This window comes from Petromyzon marinus, chromosome 58, assembly GCF_048934315.1.
Source record: "Petromyzon marinus isolate PM22_M1 ecotype Great Lakes invasive population chromosome 58, UKy_Petmar_22M1.pri1.0, whole genome shotgun sequence".
In the NCBI taxonomy this organism is placed as follows: Eukaryota; Metazoa; Chordata; class Hyperoartia; order Petromyzontiformes; family Petromyzontidae; genus Petromyzon; species Petromyzon marinus.
In genome coordinates this window covers 10,297,295-10,321,187 of record NC_133724.1, presented here as the reverse complement: position 1 = coordinate 10,321,187, position 23,893 = coordinate 10,297,295, and the positions used below count along the sequence as shown (strand labels likewise).

At 46.6% G+C, this 23,893-nt stretch overlaps 1 protein-coding gene across 3 annotated transcripts in view; it reads right to left on the bottom strand.

Annotated features, from left to right (window-relative positions):
- Positions 1-23,674, bottom strand: part of LOC116955228 (rho GTPase-activating protein 5-like) — a 29,273-nt gene extending 5,599 nt beyond the window's left edge. Inside the window, exons 1-6 of one of the 3 annotated variants that reach the window (XM_032976249.2) lie at positions 23,573-23,674; positions 9,836-13,696; positions 8,018-8,144; positions 4,889-4,966; positions 3,842-3,973; positions 999-1,104 (exon numbers count right to left, since the gene is read on the bottom strand). In XM_032976249.2, coding sequence (XP_032832140.1) covers positions 999-1,104; positions 3,842-3,973; positions 4,889-4,966; positions 8,018-8,144; positions 9,836-13,519 — 4,127 coding nt within the window. In that variant the 5' untranslated portion in view covers positions 13,520-13,696; positions 23,573-23,674. Of the gene's footprint in view, positions 1-998; positions 1,105-3,841; positions 3,974-4,888; positions 4,967-8,017; positions 8,145-9,835; positions 13,697-20,285; positions 20,437-20,467; positions 20,571-23,572 lie in introns of those variants that run through there. The other 2 variants (XM_032976248.2, XM_032976250.2) reach the window with 2 other exon arrangements.
- Positions 23,675-23,893: the final 219 nt, after the last annotated feature.

Here is a 23,893-nt window from a genome sequence, read left to right as displayed (position 1 = left end):
ATCAGAGATTTGTTCACGAGGCAATTCAGATTTACAAACACAGACACAATTTCAACCGAGATGGTTTCAAATTAAGCAACCATTGGAAAGATGTCCTAAATCGAACCAAACAATAAACTAATTTTCAATGGTACAGTATATTTTTTCAAGTAGTGGTATCCCAAACTGCACGTTTCCCCCTCTCTACACCGTTCGTCATGCTAAGTCCGTCAATTAAATGCTAATTTTTATGCTAATTCCTTTGTCAAGGCGCCTTGTTTCCTCTCACACAGCTTAAAGGTCGCGGTCTGAGCTTGGCTGTGTTCACTCCAGCGCTGTCCTCGAGACAGTCTGGTCCCTTCACCTGATGAAGGCCACTTGTGTTGTGGCCGAAACGTCGTGACTTTTTTATTTTATACTTTTACGTGACTTTACCGAATAGAACCAAAGAGTATGTAACCACGATCGTAGTGATAGCAGAGTGATAGGGAGGTGACTGGAGTGAATCAGCGAGTGCTGGGTTATCAAATCACCCTGACGGATTTACGTTGAATTCTATCAGGTGAAGTGAGGAAGAAATTGGGTGCTCTATCCCGGGTGGCATTCAGGCGATGGCCATCTGGTCAGCTACAAAACATTCATGGCTGTTATTTCTGACGTTAAGACCCCAGGGCCGGCCCAGGACACGCTGGCGGGACTATGTCACTCGGCTGGCCTGGGAACGCCTGGGAATTCCCCAGAAAGAGCTAGAGTCCATCGCCAGGGAAAGGGGGGTCTGGACGCCCTACTCAACATGCTGCCGTCGTGACCCTCACCAGGACAAGTGGACTGAGAAACGAACGAACAAAGTTTTTGTCCGAGTAGTCTTCTTATGAGAGTGAAATGAGAAACACAGTCATTGATGATGAGAGTGAAATTGCCCACAACAAAAAACTTCCATCTACAAAGCGAATGCACAGCAGTGCACTTCGAACTGGTGGCATCACGAAAGACACACGAGTGACCACAAGAGCACACACCTGTAGAAATGCGTAATAATGAATTTGAAGACTTCGTAATTGACAAGCGGCAGCTTTTTCACAAAGTCCTGAAGAGAGGCGAGCATTTCCTTTTCAACGGTGATGCCTGCAAAAAACACACACAGCTCATCTCACGAGTGCATGAAAGTCACCTGCGCTCACTAGTTCCCGCTCCTCACTAAAAACTTACTTTTGTTCCCTAGCTCACCCCATGACCCCCCAAATCTCCCCCTCATAACCACCACCATGATCATTTCCTCTTCATATGAACCTTATGGCAGGACCCTGGGGGGTCCCATAAACCTTGGCTCTCGCATAAACTGCATTGCGACGTCATTTTATGTCTGTTGAAGGTGAACGATACGGCAATGAATTCCTCTCGAGGAGCTCTACATGATGCGCTAATGAAAGTTAAGTTTTGTTTCTTCTGCGCATTCGTCCTCGCCGCGCTTGGACGACATGACAAGAGAATAATCCGCGCCAGGTGGGTCGCGGCGTTTATGTGCGCGGTGGGACGGAATTGCCAAAAACGAATAAATGAATTATGATTTTGACCTTCTTTGGTTCTTTCGGTAAAGTCACGTAGAATGAGAATAAAATAATAAATTGATAAAATAAAATAACAATAATATTCTCACGACGTTTCGGCCACAACACAAGCGGCCTTCATCAGGTGAAGGGACGAGACTGTCTGGAGGACAGTGCTGGAGTGAAAAAGCCACGCTCAGATCGTGACCTTTAAGCTGTGTGAGAAGAAACAAAGCACCTTGACAAAGGAATTAGCATAGAATTTAGCATTGAAATGGCTGAGTGATTAGCTTGTGACTGGTCACAGAAATGGCTATGTTAAAGTTAAAGCATACACATCCGCAGAGGCACCCCTTGACAAAGGAATTAGCATAGAATTTAGCATTGAAATAGCTAAGTTAAAGCATACACATCCGCAGAGGCACCCCTTGACAAAGGAATGGTTTACAACATGGAGTATAACAGCGCCTCGCAGCTGTCTCTCTCCCCCTCCTCTGTTCCGACCATGGATGAACTCGTCAGTCTGAACGGGGCCCGTAGCTATCCGTGTTGCTAAAGTTGAGGGTAGGAATCCACCCATTTTTTCGCCATATAGCATTGTGATATATAACGACTTATTGTTGGTAGCTTAGCTGATTGGAGAATATATAGAGTTTATTGATAACATTGAGGTAATTTATATTTTAGTTTTTTATTGGTTCACTATATAGTATTCATTATATATTGCAGTGTATACCCAGTTACTGTGAATAGCTCAGATGTGTAGGCCTTGACTTCAACATAGCCATTTCTGTGACCAGTCACAAGCTAATCACTCAGTTATTTCAATGCTAAATTCGCCTGTTTGATTTGTACTAGGTGCCTCGGTGAATGTATATGCTCTGACTTTAACATAGCTATTTCTGTGACCAGTTACAAGCTAATCACTCAGCTATTTCAATGCTAAATTCTATGCTAATTCCTTTGTCAAGGGGTGCCTCTGCGGATGTGTATGCTTTAACTTAGCTATTTCAATGCTAAATTCTATGCTAATTCCTTTGTCAAGGGGTGCCTCTGCGGATGTGTATACTTTAACTTTAACATAGCCATTTCTGTGACCAGTCACAAGCTAATCACTCAGCCATTTCAATGCTAAATTCTATGCTAATTCCTTTGTCAAGGCGCTTTGTTTCTTCTCACACAGCTTAAAGGTCGCGATCTGAGCGTGGCTTTTTCACTCCAGCGCTGTCCTCCAGACAGTCTCGTCCCTTCACCTGATGAAGGCCACTTGTGTTGCGGCCGAAACTTCGTGAGAATATTATTGTGTTATTTTATTTTATCAATTTATTATTTTATTCTCATTCTACGTGACTTTACCGAAAGAACCAAAGAAGATGAATCCTTGCAGTCACGAAAGCTTTAAATCGAAATACGATTTTGACCCTAGGGTCCCGCCATAAGGTTCATATTTTCATCATATGGCTATCGCTCATTAACCCCATTCATTCAAGCCATTCATCATTTACTGTCATCGATTTAACTTTCACCAAAATCACGCATCATCACAGATTCGCCCTGATTCCGTACTCTCGTCTATTTTATTCACCTCATCTCCACTACTACATTAACACACGCGTTGTTGTACCGTTCTTAATTCTGGTCGCAAAAGCCTCAGCGCTAAACTGGTGATTATAAAGCACGAGGAATACACAAATAGGCTTTCGCAACCAATAGGCCCTATCGCTAACCATCAAGCAAAGATGGTTACCACGATTGTGTGCTTTCAAATGTGCTTCTGCGGCTCTTCGGAATGCTCTTCAAATATTAGGAATCCACTGGAGCTATGCACTTTTAAATCATCTAGATTGAAAAACATTCCTGTAGTCTATGGGACCTTTTTGCCAGTATTAAAAATAATGAAAAAGTAAGAATAGGCGTTACCCTTTCTGGATATAAAACAGGTGTTAAGATATTCAAACACCAAATAGATACCTTTTGCAAGGCATCAAAAGTCTGCATTAACAATACACAAACAATGTATATATTACCAGAGCATGTTTGTTTGCATGTTTTTTCCACAAATGTGTGGTTAATGCAGACTTGATGCCTTGCAAAATGTATCTATTTGGCGTTTGAACACCTGAACACATTTCCTGTTTTATTGCCAGAAAGGGTAAAATCTATTCTTATTTTCAACATTTGAATCTACGTGTCTTCACGTCTGCGGATTGCGCGGTGTCGTATGATGCAGTTGTATAAAACTCTGTTTAAAAGTCAATATGACTACTACTTGCAGTACTAACAAGGTATATTCACAGATTGCCGAAAGCTCTTACCGACTGCATCAGCCAAGCTCTTCTGCATGTTGTAAGGCAGAAGCGGATCCGGCAGTTCCGTGAAGAATGACTTGAGTGCCCCAGTGACCGTGTGCACTGTCACATTGAGGCTGGATATGTCAAAGTTGTGATCTGGAGCACAGTGGGGGTAGGGGAAAGGCAGCGTGTGAACCATGCTTAGGACGCATAAAGTAATCTGCTTTTTAAAAATGTTTTATTGTATTTCAACAATACAGAGCACAAACGGTGACGTACGAGGAATGGCACATTAACTACGTATTACTGATTAAAGTCCCGGAAAGGCAGCAATTGGCTCCAGGCCACCCCTGGGGGAGGGGTAAAAAACTCCCAGCATCCTTACCGCCTCCCCCTGAACCCCCTCAGTTATTTGTAAATCACACACTTGGCTCTGCAGGAATGGGGGACCATCTATCCTCAAATTCCCATTCCCTGCCTTTAAGCTCCTGGCTTAAATGTTCTGCGTCCACAAGGGCAAGAAGGATACCATGCCTTTCTAAACCAAACAGAAGTGTTGACTCGTATCTTTACAATTTACAAACTGCTGTTTGCTTAAATATTTTTGGCCATTGAGCCCTGTGCTCATCAAGTGTAAAAAAACGCATACTTTCCTGATTGCACAGCGATGCTATGGAATCACAGCCACTGAGAGCTCCTCAGCAGCAGAGGCGATGCCCTTAAATTCCACACGTTACAATGCATGCCCATGCCAACAATAAACAAAAACTGTATAAATATTAAATCACTAACACTAAGCGCCTAGAGATTTTATGAATCTCTAGCTGTAATTATTATTAACGGCAGAACTCTTTCCCCATTCATTGTGTCGCGGTGCGTGCCCCTATGGAAATTAACTGAAGTGCACTCTTGACGATCGGTCTGAGCGTCTACTCTTCTCTATACTTGAAGATCCGGTTTTAAACAAGCGTGGTTGCCCCGATTCAAACCCGGAACATGTCCTCAACCGGCAACAGAGCATTGAGAGCGACAACGGCTGTGCACGCGGGTTAATTGAAATTGGAACACCACCTTTCTCGAACAGTTGTAGTAGGTTTTTCTGGTCGACCTTATTCCCAGAAACTCGATACAGCCCTTCATTATGCAGGCCTAGAAAACACACAAAAAACAGTTTTCAACATTAGAATGTGCCACAATAGTGAGATGTTAACTACCTTATCTGGTATACAGGAGGATCGTGGGTTCAATCCCGACCCTCATGCCTGCTGTATATTTGGAGTTTGCGTGTTCTCCCTGTGGTCGCGTGGATTTTTCTCCGGGCCCTCCGGTTTTTCCCTCCATTTAGAAACATGCGTTTGGAGTATTTGGCTGCTATACATTTCCACATGATAAGCCACTTTGTCGAGCAATCATTTGTGACCAGGTCGCGTCTGAAAAAGAGCTAAATAGTTCAGTGGGCCTTACCTGGTAAAATAAAAGTTTGGTTTAGTTTTATAGGATAATAATAAAAACCACGTGGAATAAGCAGCAAAGTTGTTAGTTGCCAGCAATAAACATACAAACCTCAACAAAGCAGTCAGGGCGATTGATGATCCAGCACCCACTGATTAGCTCGCTCATCAGCGGTCAGTCGCTCACCAGTAGTAAGTCTCCTCCATATCGCTCATGCCGCTACTACCATGGTTACTATTCCCGTGAACTTCACTCATCAATTCCTTCACCCATGTTGAGTCGGTCTAGAAAACACTTGACTGTTGTCTTCCATCACACACTGTGTTCAACCACCACACTTCAGGTCACAACAACACGCTGTGGTATACAGAATTGTACACCGCAGTGAAGTTAAAGTTGGAAGATTGCACAGAAAGCGGCGCAAGTGCGGTTTGCACGAAACAAGATGCTGCTTAACCCATAATAATTGGAGGGTCTGCTGGTTGGCACTCAAGACTCAGGCGAAAATATTTGTGGGAGGATGAGGTGTGGTGGTCACAGCCTCCAGCATTCAGTTTTCTACTCGTATCTAAAGAGCCTCGGCACCATACTCGACCAGATTGTTGTTTGATCACCACGAACAAAAAACAGTCACAGTTTCTGCATTTTTCATATCGACCACTATTGAGTAGTGACATAGCCAACATGGTGGCATGCAGCATAGTATCGGCAATGATCGATTATTGAAACATTACCCTATGAGACATTGGTCAAAAAAAATTCCAAGCTGCAGCATGTACAAAATAATTTCGCAAGTGTCGTAACAGGTACTGAAAGATCTGACCATGTCCGTCCAATCTTCACTGAGCTACATTGGCTTATGGTTGCCGAACGAATACATTCTAAGGTTGCACTCATGACTGTACACACAACATGTTTGCCACAAATGAACCACGATACCTTGCTGATCTCGTCAAGAAGCATAAACCATCACGTGAACTCCGGTCATCCTTGCATCGGCTTTTGGGAGCCATCGAACAAAGACGGTCATTGTATTGCATGCTTTCAGATGCGCTTCTGTGGCAATTTGGAAATTTCTTCCTTCTGATATTAAGAAGCCACTGAAGCTATGCACTTTTAAATCTAGATTGAAAACTAATTTATTTAGAACTCCTTTGTGTTTCGTTTGTTGTCCTTTTCCCTGCACGTCCAATTAGCACGGCTGGTTATGTACAGTTCGAAATAAGTTTAACATACATACTGCATCCAATAACCCACGCACGAATTAAGGAAATAGTTAACTCTTATTTATTACTGTTTGTTGTTGGCCACTTGACGTTTTGTGCCTGCACTAAAAAACTGTTAAAAAACGTACGGAGATGTCCAGAATTAACACCCAATTTGAGACCCAAACATCGTCGCATACCTTCTGGCTTTGCCATTCCTCCTCAAAGACACTGGTGGAACCTCATCAATGGACTTGGCATACCCCAATGACTGTATTCACACTCTGTAAATCACCACACAAACGCTGCACTGGCTCGGGGGTAATAACCCAGTACACTTACATAGAAACTTGCACACTGTGGGAATAGAATGGAACGATTCCTGCCGACTTTGCCCCTGCGTGAAGCGTTGTCAATAGCCAAAATAACAATTCCAACTTGTAACACTGCGCCACCACCACACAGTACAATGGTTTTGCCAACCATGGGGGTTTTCAGGAACTTAACCCCCGCGGCTGGCAAGGGATTGCTGTACTCGCACATTCTCAGATAACGACTCAACAGAGACAAGGATGAACCACTGATGACTGGAAAGGTGACAGCAGCAGCCAAGCAGTGAGCCTGCATCAAATTCCCGACCACCACTCCCAAGCTCTGCGGTCCTCTACATATATTAATGTGTTCTCAGGCAATTAACAAGTGATTATATAGGGGGAGGAAACAAGATGGGAGAAAAACCCACGCATGCGAGGAGGCAACATCCTTGTCCCCTACAGCTGGAACAGGTGTCCACATTTCTGCTATACAGCCTTCTCCTGGTCGAGCCAAAGTATGTGGCAACCTCCTTGATATGCACGGGAAGGGAGTTTCACAACGGTTGTGTGATCCACCAACCCCCGCTGCCTCCACAGCCACCGCCCGCCAATGCCCCATTGGAATTACTAGGTAATAAACCTGGAGCAGCATCTCGTTCTGCTTGCACGACCGTACTGTGCCAGCAAGATATGGGTGTTTTTTTCCCACTGCCATGTAACAGAGCCGAGCTACCAGTGAGCCACAGAGGCGAGATATTAACTACCTCACCTGGTATGCAGGAGGCCGTGGGCTTGATCCCAACCCTGACACCTGCTGTATATTTGGAGTTTGCATGTCTCTCTCATCGTGGTTTACGTGGATTTATCTCCGGGTCCCCAGTTTTTTTCCCTCCATATTTAGAATCAATGTGCGTTTAAAGAATATGGCTGTTATATATTTCCACGCGATGATATGCCACTTTGTTGCGCTATTATTTGTGATAGTCAGGTCGCTTCTGAAAAAAGGTGCCTCGGTGGGCCTTCTTACATCATAAAATAAAAAAAGTTAGTTCGTTAGTTATTAGTTAGTTATGCCAGCATCAGACGAAATCCAAATCTGACTCGGCATGACATGGCATCACTGCAAGCGTCTCGGAGCGCAAGGAGGAAACATCCGCAAAAAGGAGCATGAAACAATTATGGAGCCACGGACGTTATGTGGGCATTCCTTCCCACACGAACATTCTCACCATTACGCTCAATGTACTCCACACATTTCTTCAAGAACACGGGGATGGGCTGGTCTGGTAGATCCACGAGGTCCTTGAGTGGCATCCCAAAGTAAGCATTCTTGTTCTTGCCCTTCCTCTTTTTGGGCTAAAAAAAGTCAAGGAGAAAAGAAAAAAAAAATATATAATTTTTATCAACTTGGCCGGGTCACGGGGAGCAGGTAGAGCAATGGTAGTCGGTACAAGGTCGTGTATGATAGGGAGTCCTGGCAGTGTAGGCATGGTAGTACGTGCAAGGCAGTGTATGATCGGCAGTCCTGGGGGGGTAGGCACGGTAGTGTGATAGTGAGGAGTACTGGGGGTGTAGGCACGGTGTAGTGTGATAGTGAGGAGTACTGGGGGTGTAGGCATGGTAGTGTGTGATAGTGAGGGGTACTGGGGGTGTAGGCATGGTGTAGTGTGATAGTGAGTACTGGGGGTGTAGGCACGGTAGTGTGTGATAGTGAGGAATATTGGGGGTGTAGGCACTGTAGTGTGTGATAGTGAGGAGAACTGGGGGTGTAGGCACGGTGTAGTGTGATAGGAGTACTGGGGGTGTAGGCACGGTAGTGTGTGATAGTGAGAAGTACTGGGAGTGTAGGCATGGTAGTATGTGATAGTGAGAACTGGGGGTGTAGGCATTGTAGTGTGTGATAGTGAGGAGTACTGGGGGTGTAGGCACGGTAGTGTGTGATAGTGAGGGTGTGTTCGGGGTGTAAGCACGGTAGTTTGTGATAGTGAGGAGTACTGCGGGTGTAGGCATGGTAGTGTGTGATAGTGAGAAGTACTGGGGGTGTAGGCATGGTAGTGTGTGACAGTGAGGAGTACTGGGGGTGTAGGCATGGTAGTGTGTGATAGTGAGAAGTCCTGGGGGTGTAAGCATGGTAGTGTGTGATAGTGAGGAGTACTGGGGGTGTAGGCATGGTATAGTGTGTGATAGTGAGGAGTACTGTGGGTGTAGGCACGTTAGTGTGTGATAGTGAGGAGTACGGGGGGTGTAGGCATGGTAGTGTGTGATAGTGAGGAGTACAGTGGTACCTTGGGATATGTCGTTAATTCCTTCCAGAAGGTAGGACTTATACCGAAAATGACGTATACAAAACGATTTTTTCCCATAAGAAATAAAGGGAAAGGAAATAATCCGTTCCAGAATATAGGAAATAATATTTTATATGGCATATTATACATTAATGGAGTTGTATAAAATAATTTAGAGACACTAATTATTATTAAAATGAATACATACATTAAAATAAATGCATAAATAAATAAAAATGAATTGAAATAAAAATATAGCAAGGGTTGTGCACTGAACGAGATCTACTGTACAGGCAGACTGAGGAGCGGCGCTTTGTTTCAGTCGTGAACGGGGTCTACGCGGGTACGTGGTGACTCATCCTGATCCATACAAGTTCTAGCAAGCGCGTCGTATCCCAAGACATTTTTTTCTGGTCAAAACACGACGTATACCAAATTCGATGTATTCCAAAGCGGTCGTATACCGAGGTATGACTGTACTGTAGGCATGATAGTGTGTGATAGTGAGAAGTACTGGGGGTGTAGGCACGTTAGTGTGTGATCATGAGGAGTACTGGGGGTGTAGGCATGGTGTAGTGTGATCATGAGTACTGGGGGTGTAGGCATGGCATTGTGTGATCGTGAGGAGAACTGGGGGTGTTGGCATGGTGGTGTGTGATAGTGAGGGAGTGCTCGGGGTGTAGGCATGGTTGTGTGTAATAGTGAGGAGTACTGGGGGTGAAGGCAAATAAACAATAAAAACCAAAGCCTTCTGCGACTCACCTTGAGCTTCGAGTCCTTCGGTTTGGCAGCCTTCTTCTTTCCGCCCTCGGCTGCCCGGACCCGCGGAGCGTCGTCGAGGTCAGCCGCGGGGTTGTCGATGCCGCAGCTGCTCCCTTCGGCGCCCGGAGAGAGCAGCGGCGCCGAGTCTGCATGGTGCCCGCCCCGTGCCGCCCTGCGCCCTCCATCACGCAGCGCTACTACCCCACCACCGCTACCCTGCTCGCCGTTCCCCAGCACCTCCGACGGGTACACCTGCCTCCGCAGCAGGGTCTCCGACCTGTACCTGTAGGACGACCGCCTCCGCACAACCGCTTGGCCCTTCCTCCTTTCCTGCTCCGTCGCACTTTCCTCAGTGTCAGAGCCGTTCAGAGTCGCCCTCGAGCGTGTGAACAGCTTCGTCATCGACCAGGTCTTGGTGTCGGCGGCTGCTGCTGTGGGGACGTCTGCGATTTCGGTGTCCTCGGCATGAGCTAGAGGAGCTCGAGACAGCTGCGCTTTTGTGGGACCTTTACTCATAGTTTCATTTATTTTTTCTATCAGCTTAGGATCGAGTTTGCTCACCCCCAAACGCTCTGCGGGTTTCGCAGGCTTCGGCGGAAGCACCTTACGATTGCGCTCGCTGTCGTGCGGCAGTGAAGCAGAACTAACTGGGAGGCTGTTCCCTTCCAAATCCATCGGTCTGCTCCTGGACATGTTCGGAAGCAGCTGCGTCTCATCGCTGGCAGGGCTGTAGGGCGGCTGGCAATCGTCATCGTCGGAATCAGACAAGGACGATGATGAGAACGTGCCGCTCTGGTTCAGAGCCTCACTGCTGACATTCATTGTGGGATCAAAGCAAAATTCTTCCTCGACGAGAGGTCGTTTCTCCAGGGCCTCCGCGAAGAAAGGTGTGAAGACCTCGGTTTGACGATAGAAATGCGACTGGGCAGGAACGGTGCAGAACCTCCCTCCGATTTCACTGGCAATATGCTCCCCCTCGCTGACCAATTCCTTTGCCACGGCATTCTCGAAAAACTCATTTTGGCTCTCGGTTATTGCCACGAGCTGCACAGGAATGACATCGGGCACGTCAGAGAGGAAGGCGCGCATCGTTGCCATGGACGCCTTTCTCTTCGCCGAGTACACGAGGATGTGGCCATGGGTCAGGTCGTCCCTCCTCAGTGTCGCCATGTGATAGGACATGACTGTGATCTTAATCTTCTTACGGTGGGCCCCAAGGAACATCTCTAAGCTCACGGAATCCACCTGGCCAGGCTGCCCGAAGGTACAGAAGCAAGACTCGAAGAAAGGCGTCAGCACCAGGTCCACGGTGAAGGGGTCCCCGCACATGACGCACATCGTAACGTAGAGATCTGCTTCGGTGAGGTCGCTGCGCCCGATCACTTTCGGCGGCGCCACCTCCTGATGACACGAAGTGGCGATATGGACCAGCGCCTGCTTGACCTGAGCCTCTTGGAAGGCCTTTAGCACCGAGTCACCTGAGCTGTCAACGAAGGCGACCTGGTATTTGTTGGCCGTTTGCTGTGCTTGCTGCCTGAGCAGCGGGTATGTTCTATTGGCCACATCTTTGTGATTGGCCAACAACAGTACGATGGGAATATTTCCAGAGAGACCATCTTTTCGGTTGCCAGTTGAGACGTTTGTCATTCTTTCTAAACACTCCGTTAAACATTTTAAAGAATCCAAGGAATTGAAAGCACACAGGTAGCCACCGGGTCTACCATTAAAGCAGGGATTCTGCATCGCAGTTGTGAAGGCAGCGACATCTCCGTCAACCACTTTCAGGTCCAGTGCGTAGTTCTTGTCGTTGATGTTGAGCTTGTTGCCCGTCGACTGTCTCGATATTTCTCTAGACAGCTCGTGCCCGAGCCCATCCTTCCCGAACACGAACACACCGAGCTTGTCCTCGCCGCGCGAATCCGAGAGATTCTCTGTTCTCCTCTGGCCGACCTTCGAGACGATGTTGGACAGAAGCTGCTCCACCTGCAGATCCACGCAGCCCAGTCGACTGAAGCAGGACTCCTTGGTCGGGTGATGCACGAAGAAGATGTGCTTGAGGATGAGGGCGTCGCGCTCCGCTGGCACGAAGCGCAACGCCTTGTACCTGAGGTCGTCCTCCAGGTCCTGCATGATCTCTCCAATCTTGTCGTGGTTGAACGCCTCATTCCTGTCCACATCCGCAAATGTCTCCGAGTGTTCCAGGAGCATTTCCTGGTAGTCATTCTTCGCCTTTTCAATCTTATGCTTCTGGATGTCTTGGTAGATGTCGATTCTCTCCTTCTCAGAGATCGTTTGGTAGCATTCCTTGCTGTAGATGGTAGTCAATGAATAAACATCTTCCCAAGGTTTTCCAGGAAAGATGCAGCTGGAACTTTCAAGGAGTTGCTTAAACTTCTCTTTCATTTCTGCCTTCTTCCTCAGGGTCTGCAGCATTTGTACGTGTGAGTGAAAGGAATTAGACCCACACTCCTTCAGAAAATCCAGGGGGACACGTTTGTCATTGGGCAAATCAATATGTCTGCTCTCGCTCCACGGCGAGTCGGAGAGCTCAACGAACCACACCCCAAACTCACGTTTGCTTTGCACCAGTGGCAGAAACTCAGCCAACGACAGCGATTCGATTTCGTTTAAGTCAGGGACAAGTGACTCGAAAGCCTTTGGCAGTGTCTGAAGGAATTCTTCCCTTTTTTGCTCAATATGTTCAATCTTCAATCTTCTGAGATGTTCCTTGAAGGACACCTCTGCTTTTTTCAGCCCCAAAGTATCAACCATTTGCTTGTACTCAGGGAAATCTTCCATCTTCCTACGAGTGAAATTCCAAAGTGCGTGGTAATCTCTCACCTGATGCTTCAGCAGAGCCTCGTATTTCTGCGTGGTCGCCTGAGTGAACTCTTTGGCTTGCTTAGCCGCTTCGCAGTAGGGAATTGACTTTTGCTTCCCCTTCAGTTTGTCGATCATCTGTGCCAAAAGCATAAACGCGAACGAGACGTTGATGTTCTCCTGCGCAGACGTTTCTAGCAGGGGGAGATTCACCTTTTTGCTTGAGGCGAAGGCCTGCACGTCCTTCAGGAATTGCTCGTCGGCTCGGTCGCATTTGGTAGCAATCAACAGAATGGGCTTCTTCGATTTGTTCAGCTGTACAAACAACTTGTCGGTGAACTTGAGCTGGTCCGCCATGCTCCGCTGAGCAACCTGGCTCACATCCACACACAACAGAAACCCGTCGATGATCAGTTTGCCGTCTGGCATCGGCTGCTGTTCAAAGTCATGCTCGATTCCCAACTGATCGGTGCAGATATACATGAGTTTCTCCGCGGACGCGAGCCTGGTCGCTGCGGCTCGCTTGATGTAGTGCTGAGGAACGGAGATCCGGTGCGCCTGGTAGGTGGCATCGTCGATAAACTCCGTCTGCTCCACGACGTTGAAGACGCAGTCCTGGCCCTCCTCCGTCGTCTTCGTGGTCTTGCCCCAGTAGAGAAAGTGGTCATTGTTCACAACCCTTCCGCTGAAGTCGATCTGGCTCAGGATTGTGATGTGGTCAGTGTGGTAGTCGTCCGCTTTGGGCCTAATGAATCTGTTACAAAGGCATGATTTTCCAATTCCAGAAGCCCCCTTGTCCTTTTCCGTTCCAGAAAGTCCAACAACACTTATGTTAAAGGTCCGGCTCTCCTTGCTTTTGGACATTTCTGTATTGTGAAACGTTGATCACTCAGTTCATTGTTGGGGAGGTCAATGGGCACTTTGGTTTTATTTCTTATGAAATCACATTATTGTTTCTAAAAGCCAATGTTTGTCTTGTCTTCGAAAATTACACGGTGCACAAGGCCACAACAGTTTCCTCAAGCTGGAACTCTGTAAAAACTGAGAGAGAACACAGAAACACATGGCACCACGTGTTATTTATTGACAGCACAACTATGAGTGCAAAAAACACAAAGCAAACGTGTGAGCGGCAATTTTTGTAGACAATGCAAACATTTGGCAGCAGCAATTCGACAGCTCAGCAACTGCAATAGATGGCCATGAGTTAGGGTTCAATCTTTTGTCGAATTAACATTTTTATTTTGGTCTCATTTGCATTGTATTAAACTTTTTGTCTCATATGTACAATTTCGTATGTTTCATTGGCTTAATGACGTTAGCATAGATTATATAAATAGTAAGCGTGTCTTACATAACTGGATGAATTAATCCTACAACGTATTATTACATGCTCTCGTTTAAGTTTTGGAATAAAAAAAGTAATCGCCTCTACTTATTTGGTAAATGGATTAACAATCGGATATCCCAACTCTACGCCTCCACCCACACCAAACTCCAGAGTCAACAGCGCACAAGTCACTGCCTCATGGTGACAGCGTGCAGTTTGCAGCAGGAATCTAGCAATGGCATTGATCAAAATCCAATCTAAATAATTTATCACGTATAAAGAGCTTTGTGTTTCAATGAAGGTTGCTGTATATATATAAACATTATTTTTTAAATGAATTTAACACGTATAAGAATTCACTACTTCACACTTGAGAGGTGGCCAGGCGGCTCAGATGTCAGCGTTGAGCTGGCACCGATGATAGCCTGGGTTCGAATCCAGCTTTCAGCACAATGCCTGTGATTACACCAGTTATCACACGTAGTGCAGTACAGTAGCCCCTCGGTTAATGTCTTTAATCCGTTGTACGAAAACTACTGTTAACCAAAATAACTGTTAATATAATTCACTTATAAGTTGCAAGGGAGCGGTTTCCACTGCCAAAACAGAAAACGTAATTTAAGCAAAGCCAGTCGGGGTCTAAACGCTCATAAATGGGCGTCGCTGACTGGCTGAGGGCATGGCTCAGCCCCACTTACGAGCCCTCGGACTGGCCGAAATTGGAACTGGTGTGCATAACGTAAACGTACCGTTAGTCAAAATATCAACACTCGTCAAAACTGTGGGGTCCCGATGGGAGGCAAAATGTTAATAGAAAAAAACCATTTACTGATGTCACTGTTAACCGAGGGACTACTGTAGTACGTTTATCATCTCAAGCCTGGTCATCAAACACTCACACAGACATCCATCCTAACATGGAGACCCACAGACCCACATAAACTGAATTGTGATTAAACTGGGTACTCAAGCACCATGAGTTGATGGTCAGTCTGGTCACCAAAGATTGCACAAAAAACCCCATCACTTAATTTTGGTAAAATTTCAGTTGTGAATAAGCCCTGGTGGTGAGATGTTATCTGCCTCGCCCGGCATACATTAAGTAGTGGGTTCGATCCTGACCCCTGTATATTTCAAGTCTGCGTGTTCTCTCCCCGTGGTCACGTGGATTTTCCTCTGAGTCGTCTGGTTTTTCCCCTCCGCATTTAGATACATGCATTTGGAGCATTTGGCTGCTATAAATTCCACTTCGTTGAGTTATCATTTGTGATAGCCAAGTGGCATCTGAAAAAAAATAGCTACATAAATCAGTGGGCCTTACCTGGTAAAATAAAAAAAATAGTTTAGTTTTATATAATGAAAACTACGTGGAATAAACAGGAGAGTTGTTAGGTGTCAGTACTAAACATACACATCTCAGCAACTGTAATAGAGAAATAATTAAACAAAGCAGTCTGGGTGATTGATGATCCAGCACTCGCCGATTCCCTCGCTCACCAGCATTAAGGGGCTATCCATTTCGTACTTACGCATGGAGGGGGGTTAACCCAAATGCGTACGCTTGCGTATGGGGGGGGGGGTCTACTGACAATGCATAGGAAATGTGGGGGGGTGAAGCCTCGATAATAATTTGTCTACATTGGCCTTCAAATAAGCCAGTTCAGTTTCTTCAGCTGTTAAACAAGTACTACTGGGAGAAGTAGGTCTGGGGGAGAGGTGTCACTTGTATGCCACCGTACCCCTGACTGATAGCTATCACACAGCTCAGCAGTGAGTCTGAAAGTCTAGCGGCCTGCCCATAGATTACACATCCTTCAATCTGACCTCACTGCAGACTGCCGCTGGCTCAAGATTTTAGCTGCCGCGGTCCTCTCTGTTCGTGCTGCTTCTGCTGCCCGGACTTCAGTAATAACACTGGTCTGTACATCGGTCTACTGTTACAGCAGATGTTCAGTCGACGCACTTTATACAGAGACTAGTCCGCCGAGTTTACATTGTGTTTTAAGATCATAATAGACGTGTTTTTGAATAACTAGTGAGGATGGATAACACGGTCAAGAATAACTGTTTGTACAAAGCTGTGTGAAAAGCTAGGCCGCAAGCTAGTAAACAAGAACACGTTAATATTATGAATCCTTTATCGTGTCTGCGTGGATTAAATATCGGCCGCTCTATAGTTTTCGGGGGGGGGGTGTAAAAAGTACGCGTGCGTACGGGGAGGGGGGGAGGGGTCAAGTTTTGACAGATTTTTGCATACGTACTAAATGGTTGGCCCCCTAAGTCCCCTCCCTATCATTCTTATGCCACTACTACCATGGTTATTGTTCCTGTAAACTTCGCTGGTCGATTCCTTCACCCATGTTCAGACTCAGTCTATAAGACACTGTTTAAAAAATTGTCTATGGTTTTTTAAAGTTTTAAATGACCCTTAAACCGTGACTAATCACAAAATGGCCAGGAAGTAGGCTTTGTGACGAAGTCACGGCCAGGGTAATGTCAGATCGCGCCATTCACATCGATAAACCAGTTTGGTTGTTATTGACGAATACGCACGTATGCCCCTTCACAAAAGGAGGGCACCTAACATACCACCCACACGTTTACCTATATAAGTCACTCGGGACTTCACACATTATTTCCTTTTCTCTTTCTCGCCCAGGCTCGAAGCAAATGTTGTGACAAACTCTGCTTTTTTTACACTTCACTCTGTCGAAGAGCACAGTACCAAAGACCCAAAAACGTCAAGTAGGCAGGAGCAAAAGGCAGTATAAAGTTGTAATAGGCAAGGGATAACACGTTGCTTGAATCGGGCCAGATTGCTATCAGAAAAGCTTGGGGAAAGGGATGAATGGGAGGGATTTCCGAAGATGAGCAGTGTGTAAGGAAGGAAGCAGCAAGTGAGGTGACCTGCAGTGGTCAGTCAGTGAGCGGGTGGGTGGGCGAGTCTGTGAATAAGTGGGAAGGCGAGTGGGTGAGTGTGTTGTAACCTGCAGTGTTGTGGGGAGCAGTCATGTAGTGGTTTGCACGCTGGACTACCAATCCGGCGACACGAGTTCGATTCCCGCTCACGGCCAACACGAGTGACGATAATTTGAACCGGTTGTTGGCCTCCCCTAGGTCGACTCAACCTTAAATGAGTACCTAGTGCGGTGGGTAAAACTTCGCTACTAGGGAGACAAAGGTGGTTGGGTGTGGTGCTGGCCACCCACCCCCTCATGTGCCATGCCGGCTTTCATAGGTGATCGCTAACAGGCTATATGGGATATCTTTATCTTTGTTTTGCACTGTTGCTGGTGGGTGAGTGTGTGAGTGATTGGGTATAGTGTGTTGTAGTGATCTGCAGTGATGGTGGTGGTTAAACAGTGTGGATGAGATATGGCAGTTAGTATGGTAGGCTGAGTCCATAACATAGGTAAGTGTGTTGTTGTGACCTGCAGTGTGGTGAGAAAGTGGGCGAGTGTGAGTGGGTGTGCGAGTTTTGAAGTGGGTGGGCGAGTCGATTAGTGCCTGAACGAGTGCGTAGTGTGTTGTAGTCACCTATAGTGTAAGTGGTTGTGGTGGTTGAACACTGTGGTGGATAAGACGAGACAGTCTGTCTGGTAGACCGAGTCCTCAACATGCGTGGAGGGATCAATGATTGAAGTTCATGGAGACAATAACCATGGCATTCACGACCATATGAAGCACCATGTTAATATGAAGCACCCTGTTAAATATTTGAGACTCTGCAGTCCAATGTTTTCGAAACTTTCCACTGAGACCACAGAACCACACAGCTAAAAGACGTCACGTGTTTTTACAACGGGCACTGTGCAACGAACGCGTAGGCATTAGCGAAGCAGCGAACACAAACAGGGATCTTGTGGCTCACAATCCACATCACACAAACCCTTTTACTATTTTATTATAATTCCACTTGTTTACCTGGAGAGTCTCAGTCATGAGACTCTTTTATTAGGTAGGTCCTGCCACATTATCGCAGTAGGGACCAGACAAGTTGTTAATTCGCTCCCCAAATCAGACTTATTTGCAGTAGAATTTTTGCAGTAGAATTTTTCAAATGTGCCAAATCCGGACCGTGTAGGTGGCACACAATGGCCCACCCTCTTCTTCTTCGATTGTCTAACTATGAAGCGGCCAGTGCGTAGAATTTAAAAAGCCAACATACAATTAACATCATTTATCGGGGCCGCCTACCAAATTGTAACCACAAACTTCTGCAAAAAGCGGGGAACGCGCTGCCACTGAGCAAGTTCTACATAGCCCTGCAAGGCCCATAACACAACATGCCTTTTGATCACCCATACACTTGGAGAAGGGGGACTTAGGGAGGACTTAGTGCAGGTGTCAGTGAGAGGGGTGATTGTGACAGTATTGGTGTTTGGGAGGGTAGGGAGTGGTGGTGTTGCGGTTAGCGCGTTGCACTACGAACCCGGCGACCCAAGTTCGATCCCCGTTCACGGCCAACACGAGTGACGATTATTTGAACTGATTCTGGGCGTCCGCTAGGTCGACTCAGCCTCAAATGAGTGCCAGGTAACCCGAGTTTTATTCCTCGCCGTGGCTAACATCAGTGGCGAGTGACAATATGAACTGCTGCTGGGCCCCTCTCCTCTGCATCAGCCAACGTTAACTGGCACAGTCAAGTACGATATCGGGAGGCCTTCATCCAGCAGTGGATTGACAAGGTACTGTGAATTACCGCAGTTCAAAGTAACATTGCAGATAGAGCGTAAGGATCTGGTGAATGCTTTACACAACTCAGTGGCATTGAACATTGTTCTGTAAATCTCTGTATAAGCCTCGCTCGAGGGTAATGCTGCACGTTGCCTATGCAGAAAAGGTAAGTTCACAGCGAGTAAGGAAGCAGTGATAAAGGAAGTAGTATCGTGTGGTGTAGTTGTGTGTAGTTTAGTATCGTGGTTGTCTTTGTTGCAGTGACTGTGTTGAAAAAGTGTAGCTGTGTTGTTTGAGTGGTCATGTTGTGGCTGTTTTGTAGGCATGTGTAATTCTGTATACGTTGTTGGCATGTGTAATTCTGTATATGTTGTAGGCATGTGTAATTCTGTATGTTGTAGGCATGTGTAATTCTGTATATGTTGTAGGCATGTGTAATTCTGTATATGTTGTAGGCATGTGTAATTCTGTATATGTTGTAGGCATGTGTAATTCTGTATATGTTGTAGGCATGTGTAATTCTGTATATGTTGTAGGCATGTGTAATTCTGTATATGTTGTAGGCATGTGTAATTCTGCATATGTTGTAGAGATGTATAATTCTGTATATGTTGTAGGCATATGTAATTCTGTATATGTTGTAGGCATGTGCAATTATGTATGTTGTAGGCATGTGTAATTATGTATACGTTGTAGGCATGTGTAATTCTGTATATGTTGTAGGCATGTGTAATTCTGTATATGCTGTAGGCATGTGTAATTATGTATGTTGTAGGCATGTGTAATTCTGTATATGTTGTAGGCATGTGTAATTATGTATATGTTGTAGGCATGTGTAATTCTGTATATGTTGTAGGCATGTGTAATTCTGTATATGTTGTAGGCATGTGTACTTATGTATATGTTGTAGGGGTGTGTAATTCTGTATATGTTCATCTTCTTTGGTTCTTTCGGTAAAGTCACGTAGAATGAGAATAAAATAATAAATTGATAAAATTGAAAGAACCAAAGATGAATCATTGCAGTCACGAAAGCTTTAAATCGAAATCTGTATATGTTGTAGGGGTGTCTAATGCTTTAGCTGTGTTGTGGTTGTGTTGATTGTAGGAATGTGTAACCCTTGAGCTATATTATGGGAATGTGTGTGTTGTAGCTATGTTGTTTGTGTTGTGGCCGTGTTGAAGGTGTAATCCTGTAGCTGTGTTGTAGGAATGTCGTGTGGCAGAACAAAGCAAAACATTTCACACCAAATATAAAAAAGGCACAGATCGGCAGCGAACAAGCCTCCTCCCTGCCACTGTCCATCCACAGGCAGCAGCTCTGCCGAGTGTTGGTGCTGTCGTGTTGTTATTACACACGGTAGTGTGTTGTAGTGCGGTGGTTCTGATCGCTGTGGTAGTTGTTGTAAGGTTGTGACTTGCTGTGCTTGTGGTTATTGTAATGGTAGCCGTTGCTGTGGTTGCATGGTGGTCGTCTTGGTTGTCGGTGTAGTTGTGGCTACTGTATAGTCGTGGTTGTTGTAGTCGTGTTGACTGTGGTGGTTTTCGTGTGGTTGTTGTGGAGTTCGTGTTGATTCTGTGGTGGTTGTTGTGGTTGTTGTGGTGGTGGTTTCCGCATCCTGACCAGTAGGCCCAGGCTTACGCCGCCGCCTCGCTCGCAGCTCCACGACAATCACTCCACTCTCTCTCTCTCCGCGTACCAAACTCGCAAATGATCCCACTCTCACCCTGCTCGCTCATTACTCCCCTCTCACTCTGCTCGCTCATTACTCCCCTCTCACTCTGCTCGCTCATTAATCTCCTCACCCTCGCCGCACGCGCGCTCCCTTCTCTCCGATCGCGCGCGGGCGCTGCTCCTGCTGCTGCTGCTCTCGTCCGCACGCGCCGAGACTCGGATCACCTCGCCCGCCCTCCCCCCCCTCACCTCGCACCCCCTCCCCCCCCCTCACCCCTCACCTCGCCAGCCCGCCCTCCCCCCCCTCCCCCCTCCCCCCTCACCTCGCCCGCCCTCCCCCATCACATCGCCACCCCCCTCACCTCGCACCCCCTCACCCTCCACCCCCCTCGTCTCCCCCCCTCACCTCGCACCCCCCCCCCTCTCATCTCCCCCTCACCTCGCACCCTCCTCCTCTCTCGTCTCCCCCGTGCGGCGGCGGCCCAGGTTTCGCCCCCCCCCCCGCTCACCTCCTCCCCAAATCTCCCCCCCCTTCTCACCTCCCCCTCTCGTACCCCCCCCCCTCTCCTCTTACCCCCGCCACGCTTTTCTCCTCCTCTCTTCTTTTCTTACGATCAGAGGAGACAAGAAGATGCTCGGTGTAGTCGGCACTCTGCTCCATTCATCATTTCGGTTTTTTTTGCTTTGCTTTATGTGACCCCCCCCCCCCCTTTTTAAATGAAAGACCCAACACAATCTCTCCACCCCTCTCTCCTCCTATCCCCCATTCTCTTCCCTTCTATCCCCTCCCTCTCTCTTTTTTCTCCTCCCCTTCTCCCCCCCATCTCTCCCCTCGTCCTCTCCCCCCCTCTCCCCTCCTCTCCCCCTTTCTCCTCTCTTCTCCTATCCGCCTCCCCCCTCTCTCCTCCCCCCTCCTCTCATCTTCTGTTCCCTTCTCTCCTCCTCTCCATCCCCTCGCCCTCTCCCCCTCTCTTCCCCCCTCTTCCTCTCGCCTCCTCTCTCCCTCTCCCCCCCTCTTTCTTTACTCCTTTTTTTCTTTCCTTTTTTATGTTCTTTTTTGTTTAATTTCTATTTCTTTTTTACCTTATTTTCTTTTTCCTTATTTTCTTTTTCCTCATTTTCCTTGTTTCTTCTCCCTCTCCTCCCCTCTCTCCCTCTGCCCCTCTCTCCGTGTGGCGCACAAGTCTCACGCTCACGGAGACCTCCCGGCAATCTAGATTTGATCTAGATTTGAAGTTTTCGTGACTGCAGGCAGCTAACGTGCGGTGACGACGCTCATGGTGCACCCCTAAACCGCATTCACGCTACAAACCCATGTTGTGCAACAGTGATGCCGATAACCTGATGCGCAAGCGGGCAGTAGGTCTTAATCTTTACTGCAGCCTTGCACCCCTTTGATTCGCAATCGTATTTTTTATCATATAATTAATACATAGGTTTGATGATACGTGCCCGTGATTAATTCGTTTTTGATTATTTACCTTCTAAAAAAAAATCTGCCCATATCTCGCAATCTCCAAGAGGTACGTGCACCCCAAGGTGCTCTAGGGGTTACTATAGTCACAACTCTACAGATTACTCTCGTACTTACTCTAGTGATTACTCTACAGATTATTCTAGGGATGAATCTAGTCACTACGTTACATATTACTCTGGTAGTTACATCTTGATCTAGTCACTACTCTAAAGATTACCCTACATATTACTCTCGTGGTTACTCTGCAGATTACTCGAGTGATTACCCTACAAATGTACCCGCCTGATTGCTTTAGCGGCTACCCTACGAATTACTCTAGGGATTACTTATGGACGTTACTGCCAGCGATGAACCCCAGCGATTTCCGTCTTCGCTCCCACGTGCGTCAGCTATGTGCCTCCCGCATGTACTGCTGTACTGTATCGCACTATGTTCCTGTGTAGTAGTGAGCACTGTTCATAATAAAGATTTTGGGTTAGATCACGTTATTTATAAATGTGTCGCAACCCTCCACCACCCGACACGGCCAATCAGTAAAAAAATGTGTCACGTTAACAAAACGCCAATTATTTATTTCTTCAGCCCACCGGTGTTTGAAGAGTTAATCCACAACGTTCAGAATTTGAGTACAACGTTTCGCTGGTAATTACATCCAGCCAAGGCCGTAGCCAGGGGTTCTAGGGGTCCCCCCCCCCTAGAAAAAAAATCTAAATTTAAAAACGAATTTCCTACCTAAAATATTTAAAAATTCACTAGCACATGGGATTGAATTTTTTTTTACAATGTCTAGTGTATTGTATTACATTGCTCTGTTTTCTTCTTTACCTTTTCTTGTTTCATTGTATGTAATGGCAGAGCTTAATAAATTACAACCATAACCACAATAAAACAAACATAAATCTATGCATTGTTTTCATTTACAGAGCATAGCAATTATTATTTTTTAAATATTTTGATAGCAATATATTGGGGGGGGGGGACATTTTGAGCATATTTGAATATTGGGGGGGTTGTTACCCCAGCACTCAGTTTAACACGTAGTTTAACACGTAGGCTTTTGCCAGAAGATGCTGGATGTAATTACCAGCGAAACGTCGTCCTACTCAAATTCTAAATATTGTGGATTAACTCCTCCAACACACCGATGGGCTGAAGAAGTAACTAATTGGCGTTTTGTTAACGTGACAATTTTTTTTCTGATTGGCCTTGTCGGGTGGTGGAGGGTTGCGACACATTTATAAATAACGCGATCTAAACGAAACACCTTGATTATGAATACTGATCGCAAAAGCCTCCGTGTTAAACGGAGTGTGTACTGTGTGCAGTCCGTGGTGATAGGTGTGCACTGTTCACAATTAAACAAATGATGCTGCTTTGGCAGTGGTGTGCAAGCACAAATAACTCAACACGTTCTGTACCAATAACACCGTGACCCTAAACGTATATAAATGGCGACGTTTCAGGCCACGACCCTTTATAGCTTATGGGTTTGTGGTTATCTCAACCTCTCCCGCCTTTCTGCACTGTGCAGTAGGGCCATAGCACTAAACTCGCCTACATATACAGTACTCGATCATTTCAAGGCAGCGTAATTGACGAATGTGTTGAGTTTTGTGTACTCCAATGTATTGTGTAGTACTGCAGTTTACTGAGTGTCCTGTATTGTAGGTCGTATTATGTGCACGTATAGCACTGTGTATAGTATTCCATATTGTGAAATGTAGTAACCCGCAGTGTACTGCTGTATGTGCTCCATCACCAGCGCTGCAGGCCCCGTCTCCTTCTCACGGCTTCCTGTTGTGACGACACAGGCCCAACATGGTGGGGGGGGGGCGTGTCGCTGGAGGCGGGGGGGGGATGCGACGGACGACAGCGACGAGAAAGGGAGCGGGGGACCCCGCTGGGGGAGGGGGGGACACGACTGACGACGATGATGAGAACACCGGTGAGTGGGGGGGGGGAACGTGACGAGCGACAGCGCCATGGAGGGGAATCCCGGGATTTGCATGACGTGCGATGCCATTGGTGGAAATATGGAGCATGAGGTGGGGTGCCTGGGGGGGGGGGTGCGACGGACGAC